At 47.0% G+C, this 18,832-nt stretch overlaps 3 protein-coding genes across 3 annotated transcripts; 1 reads left to right on the forward strand and 2 right to left on the reverse strand.

Annotated features, from left to right (window-relative positions):
• Positions 1 to 285: 285 nt before the first annotated feature.
• PtA15_3A327 (uncharacterized protein) lies at positions 286 to 5,505 on the reverse strand (the record flags this gene model as incomplete). Its single annotated transcript, XM_053167284.1, has 23 exons — positions 286 to 329; positions 404 to 475; positions 551 to 565; positions 763 to 798; positions 881 to 961; positions 1,132 to 1,272; positions 1,371 to 1,550; positions 1,649 to 1,858; positions 1,960 to 2,079; positions 2,198 to 2,413; positions 2,487 to 2,567; positions 2,644 to 2,838; positions 2,912 to 2,992; positions 3,069 to 3,263; positions 3,336 to 3,416; positions 3,493 to 3,696; positions 3,769 to 3,936; positions 4,002 to 4,076; positions 4,201 to 4,389; positions 4,465 to 4,587; positions 4,655 to 4,867; positions 5,025 to 5,141; positions 5,223 to 5,505. The coding sequence occupies 23 exons, from the start codon at positions 5,503 to 5,505 to the stop codon at positions 286 to 288; spliced, it is 3,120 nt and encodes a 1,039-aa protein (XP_053018516.1).
• A 122-nt stretch (positions 5,506 to 5,627) lies between these two features.
• PtA15_3A328 (uncharacterized protein) lies at positions 5,628 to 6,062 on the forward strand (the record flags this gene model as incomplete). Its single annotated transcript, XM_053167285.1, has 2 exons — positions 5,628 to 5,835; positions 5,917 to 6,062. The coding sequence occupies 2 exons, from the start codon at positions 5,628 to 5,630 to the stop codon at positions 6,060 to 6,062; spliced, it is 354 nt and encodes a 117-aa protein (XP_053018517.1).
• Positions 6,063 to 17,412: 11,350 nt separating this feature from the next.
• Positions 17,413 to 18,577, reverse strand: PtA15_3A329 (uncharacterized protein; the record flags this gene model as incomplete). Its single annotated transcript, XM_053167286.1, has 4 exons — positions 17,413 to 17,949; positions 18,063 to 18,198; positions 18,294 to 18,429; positions 18,538 to 18,577. The coding sequence occupies 4 exons, from the start codon at positions 18,575 to 18,577 to the stop codon at positions 17,413 to 17,415; spliced, it is 849 nt and encodes a 282-aa protein (XP_053018518.1).
• Between the last annotated feature and the right edge of the window lie 255 nt (positions 18,578 to 18,832).

Consider the following 18,832-nt stretch of genomic DNA (forward strand, 5'->3'; position numbering starts at 1 on the left):
CAGGACGAGTTTCTGGAGACTCGTGTTTCTGAGAAATAACATATTTAATTAATCAGAATGAGTGGATGGTTGTTGAGGAGCAACGAAGAAACCAAATGAATGAACAGATGTACATCTGTTTTGTTTAGATTGTGTTAATGATTGTTGGAAAGAAAAAGTTGGATTGTAAAGGAATGGAATATGAGTTGATGAAAGTCCTTCCTCAGCCGCCGTGGGAACTGCGCCTGGTTTGCCAGTCCTAACTTATGTTTCAAAAACGTGGGCAGCTTAGACTATGGCTGTGAATCATGCTGCAGGTTTGACTGCTTCTGGGCCAACTTCTGGGCGGACTTCAGCGTTCGATGTACCAAAAAATGTCAGTTAAATTGATAGTGAGCAGGGACATCAAAATCTATTGTCTCACCTTTGGTAGCTGAACGTGATCTGCGGAAACCCGTGATTTTCCTCCAGAATTTCGTCCACCAGGCTTTAGTGACTGCTCGCGGATAAAACAAGCGCGTTATTAGCGGCACATCACAAGGTAACAGTGCGCGTAAAACCAGTCACTCACGGTACTTTTTGAGATCTGAGGATTTGGAAGAAACAAAGTTAATTTTGGGTTAGTAACCAATTGCACCAAATAGAATCATGAGTTGAGAGGCTCAGATGGCAAGAGGAAAGTATGACTGACTGCTCCCTGAAAAAAATGTTTCTGATTGGAGAGCAACAAAGGTTAACAGTGCCTACGGGTAGCCTATCAAAGCGGAGAATATTTTGACTTACTGATCTTCTTGAACATTGAAGGAGTTCCTGCCGAATCTAGTTAGGGTGTCAGGGAGTTTATCATAAGGTCAGTTTGACTCGGAGAGAAACTGATTCTGCAGGGAAAAAAATCACGCACCAGGTTTGAAACGGGAAGCGTCCGAGGCCTCTTGAGCAGCCGGTGTGGTAGTGATAGGTTTTGGCGCTTCCTTTGGGGTGGCTACAACATGGGAGGTGTCATCTTGGTTGTGGATCTCTGGAGGAGTAGGAGATCCTGCCGAATCTGAGGTGGCGAGTTACGGTGGCGGGGAGGTTCGTGACATGACCAAAAGAGGTAATGTCAGTTGGACTAGAAGAGGAAGAAGTTCTGGCGGGCAAACAATCACGCACTGGAAGCGGGAAATTTGCCTGTAGCCGGGTCGGGGTTGACAGATTTTACGGTGACTATGGGATCAAGATTCTTGTCGGCTTCCTTTGGAGGTTGGTTCTGGATCCCTGGATGAGGAGGAGATCCTGCCGAATCTAAGGTGTCTGGTTAAGGTGGTGGGGAGGTTTGTGTCATCATCAAAAGAGGCGATGGCAGTTGAATTGAGTGAGAATGGAGCTCTGGCGGGCAAACCATCACGCACTTGCTGAGTTTACTTCAGTAACTGGGTCAGGGTTGACGCGGGAAGCATCCGAGGCCGCTTGAGTAGCTGGCGTGGCTGTGATAGGCTCTGCCGCTTCGCTTGGGAGGGCTACAACATGGGAGGTGCCATCTTGGTTGTGGATCCCTGGAGGAGGAGGAGATCCTGATGATTCTAATGTGTCTAGTTATGGTGGCAAGGAGGTTTGCGCCATTATCAAAAGAGACAATGTCAGTTGGATTGAGTGAGAAAGGAATTCTGGCGGGCAAAACATCACGCACTTGCTGGGTTTACTTCAGTAACCGGGTCGGCGTTGACGCGGGAAGCATCCGAGGCCGCTTGAGTAGCCGGTGTGGTGGTCATAGGTTCTGCCGCTTTGGTTGGGGTGGCTACAACATGGGAGAGGCCATTCTTTTTTAGGATCCCTCGAGGAGGAGGAGCTCCTGATGCCTTTAAGACGGCCTGTTTGTTTTCGCCTTCTGACTGGAAGGCTTGTAGTTACAGTGGCGTGAGGGTTCGTGTCATGATCAAAAGAGGCGATGTCAGTTGGACGGGGAGAGAGAGGAGTTTTAGCGGGCAAAACATCACATACTGTCCCAGTCCCTTTCAATAGCCGAGTCCGGTTTGAACTCTCTTGTTTCTGGGATGGGATTGAGTTTAATTTTTCTCTTCTTTGTTTCAGAGGAAGCATCTTGTTCCAACTTTAAGGAATCTATTTACGGCGGGGGGGGGGGGGGGGGGGGAGGTTGAGGTGATGATTATTGATAACAAGAGGTGATGTCAGTTGGATTGGCAGAGAGACAAGTTCTGGCCAGCAAACCATCACCCACCAGTTTCGACATGGGAGGCTTCCGGGGCCACATCAGGAGCCAAATCATGGACATTGTCAAAGGTAGTAGCCGCCGCGTTGGAACGTGGCTGATCAGACACTGAACCAGCGGAGGCTGAGTCCTCCGGTTGTCCAGCGAGTTTCGGTCTTCCGGCCCACTTGGACTGGGGTGAGACTGACTCTAAGACTAAATCTACGTAATTCTTAACTCCTCTAACTGAGTTCGGTAGCGAAAGGGCTTCGTCAGATCATGAACGATGGGAACTCATCAGCTCTGAGAGTCGACGTACGAAATTTGACAGAATCATGGTCCAGGCTCATCGGGTCGTCGACCAAACCGTCTTGAGAGCCGCTCTTCTCTGATGCGATACCTGTTGGTGTGATAGCAAGAGGGATGTCAGTTGGACTGGCAGAGAAAGAAGTTCTGCCCTGTAAACCATGACCCACTAGTTTCGACATGGGAGGCTTCCGGGGCCACATCAGGAGCCAAACCATGGACATTGTCAAAGGTAGTAGCCGCCGCGTCGGGACCAGCGGAGGCGGAGTCCTCCGGTTGTCTAGCGAGGTTTGATCTTCCGGCCCACTTGGACCGGGGTGAGACTGACTTTAAGACGAGATCTACGTAATTCTTAACGTCTCTGCCTGAGTTCGGTAGCGAAAGGGCTTCGTCAGATCATGAACGATGGGAACTCATCAGCTGTGAGAGTCGACGTACGAAATTGGGCAGAATCATGGTCCAGACTCATCGTGTCGTCGACCAAACCGTCTTGAGAGCCGCTCTTCTCTGATGCGGTACCTGTTGGTGTGATAACAAGAGGGATGTCAGTTGGACTGGCAGAGAAAGAAGTTCTGCCCTGTAAACCATTACCCACTCGTTTCGACATGGGAGGCTTCCGGGACCACATCAGGAGCCAAACCATGGACATTGTCAAAGGTAGTAGCCGCCGCGTCGGGACCAGCGGAGGCGGAGTCCTCCGGTTGTCTAGCGAGGTTTGATCTTCCGGCCCACTTGGACCGGGGTGAGACTAACTCTAAGACTGCATCTAGGTAATTCTTAACTCCTCTAACTGAGTTCGGTAGCGAAAGGGCTTTGTCAGATCATGAACGATGGGAACCCATCAGCTCGAGAGTCGACGTACGAATTTTGACAGAATCATGGTCCAGGCTGATCGGGTCGTCGACCAAACCGTCTTGAGAGCCGCTCTTCTCTGATGCGGTACCTGTTGGTGTGATAACAAGAGGGATGTCAGTTGGACTGGCAGAGAAACAAGTTCTGCCCAGTAAACCATCACCCACCAGTTTTGACATGGGAGGCTTCCGGGGCCACATTAGGAGCCAAATCATGGGCATTGTCGAAGGTAGTAGCTGCCGCGTCGGCACGTAGCTGATCAGACCCTGAAGGAGCGGATGCGGAGTTCTTCGGTTGTCCAGCGAGTTTTGATCTTGCGGCCGATTTGAACCCGGGTAAGACTAACTCTAGGTACTCCATAACTTCTCTGGCTGAGTTCGGTAGCGAAAGGGCTTCGTCAGATCATGAACGATAGGAACTCATCAGCTCGAGAGTCGACGTACGAAGTTGGGCAGGATCGTGGTCAAGGCTCATCAGGTCTTCGAACAGGTCCAAACCGTCTTGAGAGCCGCTCTTCTCTGATGCGGTACCTGTGGAAGCGGAGTACTTCAATGGCCTAGCGACTCCTGATCTTCCGGCTGGATTGGTGTTTGCAATCCTCCCTAGTCTAACTGAGTTTGGCAGCGAAAGGATTTCGTCAGATCATGACCGATGGGAACTCATGAACTAGACGTACAAAAGTCGACAGGATAATAGGCAAGGCCCGTCGGGTCTTCACCCGGACCGTCTTGAGAGCCGCTCTTTTCTGTACCTGTTGGGGTTTCAGGGAAGTCAGTGATTGCGTCGTGGTAGATTTCCTTTTCTGTTTTGCATATCGAAGTCAGGCATAGCGATTTGGTGAGGCTGAAGTGGACTGAGTAGGAGGCATTTCTTACGGATCAAGTCCGGATGAAGGGTCGCATCCACATTGGAGACACCCGCGGTCCCGTCAACTGTTTTGCCATCATTGCCGCTACTAGAAGCTTGGAGGGCTGCTGAAGTAGTAGCATCGGCGGAGGCGGGGGTGGCTGCTCCTTTGGGATCGGCGGTAGTTGTCGGGGTGCGGGATGATGTGTCGTCTGTGGCTGCAACAAATTTACCGCAAGTGAAAAGGTGTGGTCAGATCATGAACGATGTCGGAGCTCTTTAACTAAACGTACCAGGCTTGACAGCATTCTGGTCTGAGGTGGTAGGAGGACTCGATTCAGGTTCGGAGTTGACAGTAGTCGGGGCCTCGACGACTTCCCCAGCGGGTTTCTCGCTGGCAATCTTCTCGCCTTCGGCTGAGTGTGGCAGTGCAAGAGTCAGGTCAGGTCATGAACGATGCCGGGGCTCTTCAACTAAACGTACCAGGCTTGGCGGCATTCTGGTCCGGGGTGGTGAGAAGACTCGATTCTGGTGCAGTAACTGGGGCCTCGACGACTTGCCCAGCGGGTTTCTCGTTTGCAATCTTATCGGCTTCAGCTGGTTTGTGTGGCTCAGCTGTGGTGGTCAGACCGTTATCTGCTGCAGCCGCTTCTGGGCCTACATCCACGTCTTTGGTGTCCGATGCCAGTGCCTCTTCTGTTTTACAGATAGGATTCTTTAGCAAGATGCTGCTTACACGCGCCTCGTTAGCGGTGGCGAAAAACACTCTACAATGCGACCATAACAAAACAAAATCAGAGAGGGATACTATGGTCAGGCGCGAGAAAACTGAGCAGGGGAAATTTCTTACTACTTGTTGGGGGCTGCGACTGTTCGGGTGCAGTGCCGATCTTGGATAGACCAGCGGTCGTGCTGTCGACTGCTTGGCTATCCTCGGCAGAGTCAACGCCGCTACTGGACGCATGGAGAACTGGAGAAAGAATATAAAGCATTAGCGCGGCTTCCTCATGTTTCTTCCGAGGGGAGATCAAGCTGTGGGATGGGTGCTTACCTTTCAAGTTTGGAGTATTGGAATGACTCTTGGCCGTATTGGCGGTCTCGGCCGAATTGTGGGTTACTATGCTGGCCGCTTCGGTTCCGTGGGCAGCGGCGAGTTCCATCCTTTTGGAGAACTGGGACAAGGATTGAGGCTGGGAGCCATGGCTGGATGGTGTTGATAGGGGTGTTCCCACTGGCAGTGGGCTAGCATTGAGCAACGAGGTACAAAGACATGCTACGATGATGAACTGGGCGAGGTGAGAAACACTGGCTCGCCCAGAGGCTGGTGAGCGCATCTCAGACGTGAATTGGATTTTATTCGGTAAGGAATGTATTGAAGTGTTATGTTGGGATTGCGCGTTTGCTTTGTGCAGTAAGGAAGGTAAATAAGTGCTGATGTTTTGTGATCAAAACGGCGATGGCCTGGCGACTGAGGATAAGAAAAGGACTGTGGGTGAAGGAGAAAGTGGATGCTCGACATCCCCTCTTTAAGATCCAAGCTCAATCGTTGCAGGCCCATACAGATCTTGCGACTGCACTCACCAACACGTCCATCCCGCCCGTTTCTTGGACCCATCCAGCCAGCCCTTCGGAGGAGCTGATGCGGCAGAAGAGGGCAGAAGGCCGTACGGAGTGGAGACGACGGAAAGGTTTCATGATGATAGTTTGAGCTGATACTCCCCAGATCAAGCGAGCTGGGCCTGTAGATGTCGCAGAGCCTAAATTACGGAAGCCGAACTTGTCTGGGCCCGCCGGATCCGGGGCGCTTCCCAGGACGGGAGACCCGCCATTAGTCTACCGACCGGGCTCGATCATCGAAAGTTGCCGGTCCCGACGGCCAAAATCATCGTGAGCGAAACATCCGATTCTTGAATAGCTCTGCCAGACATCTGGCCTTCCTGCTATGCAGGTTTCCTCTCGTTGCCCGCCGATGTGCTGAGAAGGGTCTGCTGTAAGTCGAGCAACCAGCGAGGGGATTCTGTGATCCTCCAAATCTGCTGCCCGACGCTGGGTATCAGCAAACTTCAGCGCATAGCCTGCCTCAAGGAGTGAATGTGACCCGCCCAGTTCGCCCGGCTCGCCCTCCGTAGGTGGGGGTCCCAACAGGATCTCCTCCCGCGGCCTTCCCGATCCCGGCTTATCCTCCAAGCCAATGTCCGTCGCGGCCGGAGCGCTCTGTCCTATCAGATCAACACCACGGTTTCCAGTCGACGCCAGGTTGACGTAAAGAATTGCGTCGGTCCGGTCGACCTCCCCGACGCCACCAAAAAATGTTGGTGGCCGACCTGATGTCTCTACACCACCGGTGCAGGTCAACGCTCTGTTGACACTCTGCCTCCGCGTCCCCCGAACGTAGATTTCCTCCGCAGGGGACAACGTTCCGACGCGGTCAGAAATTACTACGAAAGAGATGGTTGGTGTGGTTTTGGTTGTCACAACGGCATCCTGGCGGAGAGGGGCGGGCACAGCGACGTTGTTGGACCAACAAGGGTCCTGCGCATTTGTCGGACAATCACTCCAGCGAGGTTGAGTGGACACGTACCCCTCTCCGCTCCAGGAGCGCGTCGAGGGATCCATTCCTCAACGTTGGGAGACTGCATTACACTCCGGGCCTAGGCAAAAGGACCCGTCGTTGAGATCAGGGCAATCTTGAATGCCTTCCCCTCTGCACCCCAAAAGTGCGTTGAGGGATCCAGCCGGGAGCCCTCAACGTTGTGTTAGAGTGCTTATATCCCATGCATGCTTCTACTAGATGATGGGTCTTGTATTAGGGGGGTTCACAATAGGATAAAAGTAAAATTTTAGAGTCAATTTTAAGGTCTTTATCAACAAATTTTTAAAAATCTGGCAAGGTGTACAGGACTGGGTATCCCCTGAGAATCAGAGCAACATCTTTATTTTTTAAAAAGTTGTTCACAAAGGCCTTAAAATTAGCTTGAAAGTTTTATTTTTATCCTATTGTGAACCCCCCTATTTAGTGTTGTCTCAGCTCAGATCCCTAAGAGCATTTCCACCGCGGGCGGTATTTTTGGGTCGCTAAAAGTTGATCCCTGGGAGTGCGCAGCCAGCTCTACCGCCCCAAACTGCTGCGGCATACACCGCAAGCCTCTAAAATGAGCCTCTAAAAATTCATGAAAGGCACATCCCCGTTGCCCCCTGGTCCTTTCGCCCGCCAACAACTACCTCTTCTGTGGCCCCATTTCCTTGCGACAGTATAATGGACCGTCTGGCGATTATCCGCAATGTTATCAACAATCAACACACAATAATTTTGAATGCATTCCAGTCAACACAACAAATAGCGGTTGTTCTTCAAGGTGGAGCGGCAGCAGCTCAAGAGATCCTCTGACAAGAAAGAAAAAGAAGAGAAAAGATACCACCAAAACAAGGCGGATCAAGAAAGGGAAGAGCACCTAATATCCGGCAAGAATTTGAAGCAGGCTACCAGCTCTTGTATAACAATTACTTTTCCGAATCCCCCAGATACTCCGACTACAAGTTTTGCAGACGTTTTAGGATGCAAAGAAGTCTCTTTTTGAAGATTGTTAACGATGTCGAGCAGCACAATGTTTAATTTTGCCACAGGGCCAATGCATTAGGGAATATGGGCTTGAGAGGCATCCAAAAGGTGACTGCATCCCTTCGAATCTTGGCGTACGGGGGGTTGCCCGATGCAACGGACGAATACATTCATATAGGAGAATCTACAGCTTCAAAAAGCCTCTACAGATTCTGTGAAGCTGTAATTGCCTTGTACAGCACCGAGTATCTTCGAGCTCCAAACAAGGACGATGTCAAGAGATTGTTGGCTATTGGGAAAGAACGTGGCTTTCCTGGCATGCTCGGCTCGATTGACTGCATGCACTGGGAATGGAAACACTGCCCCACCGAGTGGCATGGGCAGTATCAAGGCAAAGAAAAAGTCAGTCCATTTCTCTTCTTTGCATCCTTGTCCCCTGTGTTCATGTTACGCCTGGACATTATAGGTCCCGACAATCGTCTTGGAGGCTGTCGCATCATATGATTTGTGGATTTGGCATGCGTTTTTCGGTATGCCAGGGTCCAACAACGACATCAACGTCTTGGATTTGTCTCCTGTTTTTACCGACTTGATGAACGGTGTCACCCCTCGTTGCAAATATAAAGTCAATGGAACCACTTATCACCAAGGATATTACCTTGCCGATGGAATATATCCGGACTATTCAACACTCGTCAAGACTATTTTGCAGCCACAAGGGCTAGAACGAAAGGTACGCAGCTGTTTAAATCATCATTGTGTTTTATACACAAGGCTGACAAGTCAACAACCAATTGCCTGTAGCATTTTGCAAAGATGCAGGAGGCTGCGCAAAAGGATGTGGAGCGGGCGTTTGGGGCACTTCAGGCACGATTTGCTATAGTAGCTCGGCCAGCAATGACGTGGAGTGTCACAAAGCTCCATCTAATTATGAAGACCTGTATAATCCTCCACAATATGATTGTGGAGGATGAGAGAAATCTAAACATCGACAACATCTTTGACCCAAACTTTGCCAGAGGACAACACACAGCGGATGATCCCATCAATCCCGATTCAGAGCGTCGAGCCGATTTCTCCACTTTTATCCAAAACATGCAACGCTTAAGGGATGCTGAATTGCATTTTGCTCTCCGAAATGATCTGATTGCTCATTTGTGGGCTCGCAAGGGAAAAGAAACCCTTTTAGAGGATATAGAATAGTTTGAAATTAAAATTTGACTTGTTTTATTTTAATAGTATATGAAACAACTGAGTCAGCCGCACACATTTCAGTCATCAACAAAGTTCTTTTTCTGTTTTTGGGAAATAAGAAGTTGAAATGAAACAGCCAAGCAAGCACCAATTTTGAGTCATCACCAGATTCTGAGAGCAGAGTAAATTGGAAATTGACATTTTTGGGTGACAGACACAAACCAATTGAGTGAGAAAAAAGAAACACAATTCATAAGACAGATACAATCAAAAACAACTATTGGTTAGGCCCTGGTGCAGGAGTTTGAGATGGAGATGGAGCCGCGGTTGGTGCAGGGCCTGGTGCTGGAGCCGGAGCCGGAGCCGCTAATTGTTTTTTGGCCTTAGCTAATATTATCTTGCGTTGGATTGTGTAGTACCTCTTGACATTGTCATCAGCCCCCGTAAGGTCCTTATCCATGATCTTCTCGTCCGCAATGCGTTCGAGGATGTTGTTTTGGGCGGACATTGCACTTTCAAACAATATTTGTTGCTTTTTTGCAACATCAGCAATCTCAATGTGAGCTCCGGCCATCTTCTTGAGGTGATTGTGATTGGAAGCATCGAGCTGTTCCTCTTGATAAGCCAACTTCGCCTTCTTTTGGCCGACTGGACAAGTTGGTTCCCCGTGTGGTGTCTCATCAACAGACGCATCCAAAGTTTGCACCGATGAGGTAGGTAAAGAGGCTGGCAACAAGGGGCTTGATGGATTCACATTGGTTGTTTTTTTAAGTTTGGCTTTCTTGTTCAGGGCCACGTTATAATCGTGCCATTTTGGAGCTTTTGAGAGGAGGTTGTAGCAAGACATGAATCGGAATTGACAATCATAAAGTTTTGTGTATAGAGTAAGAGCCATGCTAATCCAATTGGTTGCAGTTGTTCCGCTTGGATTTTGGTGGTTGATTTGGTTAACACCACCATTAAACTTACTGACCGCGTGCTGTATGAGACTCCAATGGCTTTTAATGCTTTTCAACGGTCAGAAAGGTTCAGGAATCTTTGATCAATAGTGATTAGTGACAGTGTCCCAAAAGGCGGTGGCTAATTGATTGGTTCCTTTCCTCCCGTCTTTGGTAGTTTCAAGCCATGACGTACAAAGCTGGAGATCCTCGTGTTCCTGATAGTTTGGAGCACGTTTCTTTCCGGATTCATTGATGTCATCTGACTCAGACTCACTACTATCGGTGCCTTCGCCTTGTTTTTGTTTATCCAAAAGTTGCTGTTCCTCCTTGTTCTCTATCTCTTTTGGATTTTCTTTTGGATCGTGCTGATTTTTTTTCTTGACAACATTTTTGGGTTTTGGTTTTGCCGTCGCAGCCTTCTTTTTAGCATTCTTTGGGGTTGAACCAGCGTTAGAAGTATCTGTAACAAATCTTTAATAAGCCAAAGCCTCCAGAGTCCAAACAATGGATCAAGGTCTTCTACTGACCATTTGAACTAGAGAAGTTTCTTTTTTGTGATCCTTTCTGAGGAGCCAGAGATAAAGTTTCTATTTCATCTGAAAATGAGAGAAGCCAGTGAGAAAAATTAAAAAACCATGGCCAACAACGCAAACAACGCAAAGAGCTTACCTTGTTTGGTGCTTGGCATGAGGTCTTGTAGAGCTGGGTCAAGAACCATGTTGTGGTCTATATTCATTGCCGGATGTTTTGGTGGATATGAAGGGATGATGTTTGGGGTTGTGATGGATGGGATTTTGAAGTTTCACAAGATGCTTGTTGTGTGAAAGGGAGTTGAGGTGGGGATGGATGAGTCCCTAGTGAGTCCCTCAGAGTCCCTACATGTAGGGACTTGATGTCGATATTTAGGGACGGCCGTAAATTTTTGACCCAAATAGCGCCCACGGTGGGTTGGGTTGAGGCGGTAAATTCATGAAAATTCCAACTAGGGCCCCGATTTAGGGCCCGCGGTGGAAATGCTCTAAGTCTTTTCCTCACCCGCATCTCCTTCCTGAACACCCCTTCCCACTATTCCTGTTCCTGTCTCCTCTATGTTTCCCTGTCTCTCTGTGTCACCTTATCATAGCTCCCTCCATCATATAGGAGGGGAGACTGTGAAGCCCCCCTCCAATTGGAATTTGGGGCTTCACACAAAGGGTCACAGATTACGTGACCCCTGTGCTGACAAATACATATGTAGACACATCCTCTGAATTCCCTAGTCTGGCAGAGAATCTGTTCTCTCCCGGCTAGGCAAGTCCCTTTCCTTTCTTCTTGCTCCCCCCTCTCTTCATCATATTTGTACTTACAAGAGTTCTCTCCCAGCTAGCCCCTTTGCAATTCAGCCACCGTCCAGAACTAGAAACATTTCTCAGGCTCTGGCCTTTTCCCTCTTGCCTGTTTTACCTGTTGACTTGTCTCCAGTGAGGGTCCACTCAACCCTTACAGAAAAGCCACGGTATTGAGCCGGACCACCAACAGAGAATCTGTTCTCTCCCGGCTAGGCAAGTCCCTTTCCTTTCTTCTTGCTCCCCCCTCTCTTCATCATATTTGTACTTACGAGAGTTCTCTCCCAGCTAGCCCCTTTGCAATTCAGCCACCTTCCAGAACCAGAAACATTTCTCAGGCTCTGGCCTTTTCCCTCTTGCCCGTTTTACCTGTTGACTTGTCTCCAGTGAGGGTCCACTCAACCCTTACAGAAAAGCCACGGTATTGAGCTGGACCACCAAAGAACTGGTCCTGTGGTGCTACCATCAACACATTGACATGTTCCGGAAGACAAGGGCTATGAAATTGCAGCTGCAGAGCATGTATGACTTCTGGGTTGATCTAGTGCCAGGAGCCACACCCCAAGCAAGCCAGATTATCCCACTGTCCCCAGCGGAGAATCAAGCACTGGACAAATAGATTGAAGAAGGGCTAGCCAGTGGAACAATCAGAAAGCCACACCCCTGTGGGCAGCACCAGTCTCATTCACAGGAAAGAAGGATGGAAACCTCCAACCTTGCTTTCATCACTGGAAGCTCAACACTGTGAATGTTAAGAACCAATACCTGCTTCTGCTGAAAATTGGAGATTGCCAAGTGGACACGGGTACCCACCATATTTCTGGGTACCCACAGTGGTTTTGTGATATTCAGACACCCACAGTACTTTTTGTGGGTACCACAGGTACTTGTGCTTTTTTTATCCAAAATCCCCTCTCAATGATAGTTACAGACTTTTCCTTGGGAGTGTTGATTCCTCCCAATGACCAGGATCTGTCCCAGTCATCAAGAGGGTTGTTTCCTCTCAATGAATGGGGTTCTTACCGGTCATTGAGAGGGTTGATTCCTCCTGATGACCAGGATCTATCCCGGTCATCAAGAGGGCTGATTCCCCTTGATGACCAGGATCTGTATTGGTCGTCAAGAGGAATCAACCCCCTTGGTGACCGCAACAGCGGTTACCTGGGTGCCTGGCAGACCCGCCTGACTGCGTTAAGAATGATCAGCATTTTACAATGATGAATTTGATATAGTTTTCATGAATGAAAATCACAACAAGAAGCTGCTATAGTCTGATCAATCTCAAAATATAACCTAATTGGGTAGTTTTTGGTGCTTCTGCCACTAGATCACACACCAGGGAGGAATGTGTTGCACTCTCTAGAGAGTGCCAGACTGTAATTTCTTTCTAGAAGTCTGCCAGATATGAGTTGAGAGTTGTTCATATGTTCATACTCAACTCATGCTGGTCTGATCTTTATCCCATCTTGTTTTCTATGGTGAGTTAAACTCAACTAATGGTTTTCTCCACTCATAGTCTGGTACACAAAAGTGGTCTCCAATGACCAGTGTGTACTAGCCATCAAGTGGAGAAACCCTCCACTTGATTACCATTTTTTATGGCCATAAAGTGGAGAATACCTCCACTCCATTACTGGTTTGTAAAGAAATCAACTGGAGAAATACTCCACTCCATGATCCTCTGTATGAGCCATGGAGTATAGAAATCCTACAATTTTTGACCATGTATACCTGCCAATGAGTGGGGATATCCTCCACTCAATGACCAGTTTGTATTTCCATTCATAGGAGGGATTCTTTTCTCAATTACTGTTTTATACCGGTCATTGAGTGAAGACATCCTCCACTTGATCACAGATGTGCTGCTAAAAGTTCAGCTTAATGAATAGTACATGTTGTTCATTTATGAGGGCCTTTCCCAGAGTAATGAAACATCAAGTACTATACATCATGCTGGGGAATTTCTGGCTCAACTGCCAGGGAATGCTCACCATCCAGCTGCGCTTTTGTGAGCTGGGTGGACAGTATATATTGCCTAACAAGCTTGGGAAGGCTGGCTTGATGACCAGTATCTGTTGGTCATCGGGCTCGGAATTCACCCATGTGATGGCCAGTAGGTGCTGGTCATTGGATTTGAGCTCAGGGAGGCAGCGGGTTGATGTCCACTGCACTTGTCCACCAAAATGTTTGGCCGAACGTTGTGGTGGACAAATTACAGGGTTCCCCGAGTCAGGGAAGCAACAACCCAATGACCAGCACATGCTGCACATTGCGCAGGCCTTTCTGAGCTTGGCAGGCAGTAAATACTGTTCACCAAGCTCGGAAAAGCCCAGTTGTATGGCCAGAATGTGGTGGACATTGAGCTGGGACTTTCCCAGAGCAATGAAAAACACACACTGGTCATCAATTTTGGTTACATGGGTAAACTTCTGGCCAATGTCCACCCTGATATTTGCCCAAACATGAGGGTGGAAATTACAAAATAAAAATCCCCTCCCCGGTAAGAAAGGGGGATTCTGAGCCAATCCAAGTTTACCCCCGTGCCCATAGTTCACTTGTACCAACCTTCAAACCACCAGACACCAGTTTTTTTACTTACTTTCCTCACATATTTGGGCAAATCCTGCTTTCTGAAGGCCACTTATTTTGAGTGTTCTGGATGAAGCAGGTCTGCAGTGTAGAAGTATTAACTAAAAGGTGGTGCTACACAAGTACCATGTGATGAGAGCAATCAGAGACATTTTTTTGAACCATGCAAATCAAAACAAAGGTAGATAGGAGGAGATTCACGTAAAATGGCTGGGTATAACATCTAAAGATGATAAATTTACAAGAAAAAATTTGTTACCAACATTGGTATTTGTGTGGGCATTCAATAATTCACCACTCACCTTGGATTTCTCAGACCAGATTTCGAATTATTTCTCCAGCTAGCTCCAGGAGCAAGGGAATATTGATGCACTTGTGAATATCCAACAATCTACTGTGTTTCCCTTGAGAAGCTTTATTTAGGCCTCTAGAACATGCATTTTTCAGTCAATTGTATTTCAATTTACAAAAATTGTACAGTGTGTAGTCATGTATTAGGCAAGGTGTATATTCCCAAATTGACAACTCTTCAAAATTCACAATTCAACATTGTTTTCTGGTTCATCCCTTGTAAAAAATGGTAGGTAAAATTGACTCCAGTATTTTCATATTTCATATTTATGGGAGGAAAATTGCATGTTACACAGGTTTTCATTGCTCTGACACTGATTGATACTTGAAGAATAGAAAGTTGATGGCAAACCACTTTCTTTCCAGTTTAATATGGGGAATCCGCATGGAAGAAATATGCTGCAAGGATTCATCAGCCAGTTGGCTGATCCTCCAAAGTTGCAACATTTCAAAATTATGTTGCATGGTATGCTGTTATGGGTTTTTTGACTGAAAAGATCTGCAATGAAAATTATTCCCCCTCACAATCATTCCAAAACAACTTGACCTACAGTTACCCTTGTATTTGGAAGCAAGTGAAAAAGAGTTGAAGTTGACATTTGACTCACATCAGACCCCATTGCATACAAAATTACGGCTTGGCACTCCCTAGAGAGTCCAACACATTCCCCCCTGGTGACAGCAGGGGCAAAAATTGATTTCATGATATTGGTACCAATGTGATCAGAATTGATGAGAGGTTAATTTTGGTCAGCATTTGTCCATGAAAATTGCAAAATTCTGCAGCTACAGTCTGATGAGTCTCAAGATAACCCCAAATTGGGTATGCTTGCTGTGTGCCTGCCACTATATCTCAACAGAGAATGGTGATTGTTTCAAGATCAACGGGAAGTCCTCCAGTACATCCAGGTGGCCAGCGGATATCAACCTGGCAGAGGCAGTACTTGGGAGCTGTGGCAGGAGCCCCAACCCAAACCCTGCCTCATCTGGTGTAGTTGTTATTCCTGTGTTTGCAGGTGAAAAATTCAAACTTTTATTTGGACCCTCTAAACGCCTCAAGATACCAACAAATAGACATCAGAAATGGAATCTACAGCCAAAATAACCCTTATTCACCCACTGAAACCACCCTCATATATCTACCGGATCAGAAGATACACAAATAACACCTTTCACACACCATTCCAGGACATTTCACATAGGAGTTCACACACAGTTTCACACACAACTCAGCTCTAGGATACTGAATATTTCATATTGAATTAATTTGTTTCTTTCATTTTCTTCCTTTTATTATACTTACCCACAAGTTGGCCGCTGTTTTCACATTGCATATGTATGATACTCATGTAACCCCCTAGAAGTTAGACCCCCTCTTAGTTTACTATATAAGGAGGCCTCTGCCTGCCAGTTGTTTCCTCTCTCATCCCATGAGGGGACATTCCCCCTCAGATCCTGATGCCATCTGGCTCCCACATCCATCTACTCAGCTGCCACAGTTATTTATTACACGTACATATCACGGTTACTTGCAATTCACACTCATAGTTGGTTTCACAAACCTTTCACAAGCCTCTCAGTACTGGGTTCCAATCCTGGTGGAATCATAGCTTCCAAACCTTGACCTTCTCCTTTTCACTTTATATACCCTCTGCTCAAGGACCTGGTTTCAAGCCCCGTCCAAGTCATCAGTATTTTCTGCCCATTTAGACATCTCATTTGCCCCTTAGACACTCAGAACTCTTCACCAAACAATCCAACTATACTCTTCATCTTTGAACATATCCTTATCACTGAATAAAACTGCCAAGCTTAGCTTGGTGGTCTTGTTTTCTGATATCCAGAAAGGCAGAGTTTTGCACCTCATCCATACCTTTTGCCATTCAGCAAAAGGGTCTCACGACACCTTTTGAGTCTTACACCGGGTGGAATGGGGCGGTACCTGGATGGGTACCAGGGTGCCTCACCTGATTAGCCCAAAAAACAGGCACCCATACCTTTACCTGGCACTCATGGGCGGGTGCGGGCAGTACCCGCCAAAGGGTGCACAGCCACATTCTTTAATCTCAGGCAAACATCATGATATAATTCACAAGAATTTCCCACAGAGAGTTCCTTTGGGACAAGGGGTCCCCCCTCCTTTCAATTTCAAGATTAGTACACACTTCATTCACCATGAAAGAGATTTTATTGGTTACAAACCTGTGGTAGGGTTGGCCCAAGGCAACTGATCACATAAGATGGCTCAGACTTGATGCACTGCAAAAACTGAGTGCATTTGTGTGTAATCCAGAAATACACCAAAAATGGAGTAAAAGTGCGCACTTCATGCCCTCCAAAGCATATGGATTGCACATTCTTCCACTCCATAAATTGAATGAATTATGGTGCACTCTCATACTTTTTCAGTGTACACTTCCTGAACTATTTGTAGTTTAATCCCGTCAATAGCCGGTCTTAGGCCAGTCTGTTCCAGCCATCAAGAGTGTGGTAAATTGTTGCTGATTATTAGCCCTTGATAAAATGATTTTCTTAAGATGATAACTGGAACAGACTGGTTACCTGGTAATCAAGAGCTTAATGTACTCCGCTTGTCTCAATGGCTAGTCTGTTCTGGCCATTGAGTGTAACACTTCACTCTCAATGGTGGGTCAAGACTAGCCATTGAGGGGAGTACAGTCCAGAAAACATTGAAGGCACAGTTGTTACACTCCAAAAATACTTGAGCTCACAGTAATGCACTAAATTTTTGGAGTGAAATAGTGCGCACTCCACCCTTGTTGGAGTGCATGACGTGTGCACTCCAGCATTTGAGTCACTCCATTTTTGGAGTGGAATAGGTGGCACTCCAATTTGAGTGCATGAAGTGTGCACTCCAAAATATCTTGATCACATTCAAAATCCACGCTAGCCTTGTTTGGAGGTGAAAAAAGACGTCGTCCACCCAGAAGTGTTTTGCCAGTCCGACGTTTTTCTGGTCATGTCGCTTTTGCAAATTTGGATTTAGCGCAAGCGTAGAGTTCATTTCAAATCTAAGCCTTTCTTGAAAGTGGAACGAGCGGGTATTGAAGTTTTTGTTCAATGTCATTGAAGCATGTCTTTAAGAGCGTCTCTGCGGCTGATATTTTACCAGGGCTATGTTATACAGGTGAATGATTAAACTAAAAAGAAAAAAAGAAAATTGAAATGACGATACCGGATGCAACGATAATCTTGAAGGTCGACTGAAAGAAAAGAACCACTGAACAAGCAAGATACCCAAGACTTATCATTACTCTTCCACTAAGACCAATCGAAAACAAAATCCATACGATAGCCTTTCCTAAGAAAAAGGCTCTTAAACATCCTCCTTATATGTTCATAATCTGGTCTGTCTTTGTACCTGAGCGCGCGAGCATAGGCCAGGAAATAGCTGAATTCTTCGGGCAAGCCTTTGCAAAGTTTTTCCATCGGAGTTCGGATCTTTTGTTCTGCCATGATCTGGTGTTTTTCTAACTTTGTTTCGGCGCGGATCCCAAGCCACGGAAGGTTTCCCGTAAGAAAAGAGATCAACATGTAGCATAGCGCCTCAAGATCGTCTCGTCGTGTTTGTTGAATACCAAGGTGAGTGCAGATTGAGGAATAACACGCCGTGCCCACCAGCGGTTGGCCTTCTTTGTATGGTATGTGTTGATAGTCTTCACATCGGTAACGGCAAGAGAGTCCGAAGTCAATCAGATGAACGACATTTGAGCCAGATCCGCGTCCCATCACAAAATTTCCTGGCTTGATATCTCGGTGTACGAATCCTGCGCTGTGGAGCTGCTGCAAACGAACAATCTTTGCGACGAGTTTCATAGAGAAATGAATTTTTCGTCAAGTCCAAGTCAAGCTTCATAGAAGAAAACATTCCCTTTCGCCTGCGTTGTCTGATATAGATTTGATGGACATACCATCTGATCGGCTAGCATCAAGACAGTCTTTAAGCTGAATTTGCCCCTGGCAGTCAGATATCGATCCAAGCTGCATCCCAACAAATCCATGACCATTGCTGTATAACGACTTCCTATTCCTATCCATCTCAGGGAGCTATTAATGATAGCAGAGGAGGAGATATATCAAAAAAGATTCCCGCACATTTGGGAAATTTATTGAACAGTCATTGTGAAGAAAGATTTACTTACGAGAACCCAATCGCTCCCTTCATGATCGAGTAAATCCTCGCTTCATTCCTTAATTGAGGCTCTTTTGCCTCTATGGATTCCACTTTGATAGCCACTTCTTGATTCGTCTTGAGGTCGATGCCTAAGTAAATTTCACCTAAACAGATGATGAAATAAATTCAAGTGCCGGGGTTAATTTTTCATGATATATTCAAGTGTCGGGTTTGCCTGACACTTCGGAAGCGCCTAGCAAATAAGAACTCACCAAAGGCCCCACTGCCTATGCGCTTTATGAATCGGTACATTGTTCAATCTGGATAAACTGACTTGTACAGATTTCGGAGGCTGCTGGGCATATATTTGGATGGGGATAAGTTGTGTTTTGGATTGGGGAGGAATCCTGGGCAGTCAAGAAAGGTTATTTTTCAGTTGTTCCCGGGCAGAAACCGGATAGGGAGATTATGGCACGAGGATAGATACCGGGATAGACTTAGGAAGGTGAGACGGACTGATATGATGAAAGCGATGGTATTGCATGGGAGAAGAAGAGTGAACAGGAG

This window comes from Puccinia triticina, chromosome 3A (genome assembly GCF_026914185.1).
Source record: "Puccinia triticina chromosome 3A, complete sequence".
NCBI classification, from domain to species: Eukaryota; Fungi; Basidiomycota; class Pucciniomycetes; order Pucciniales; family Pucciniaceae; genus Puccinia; species Puccinia triticina.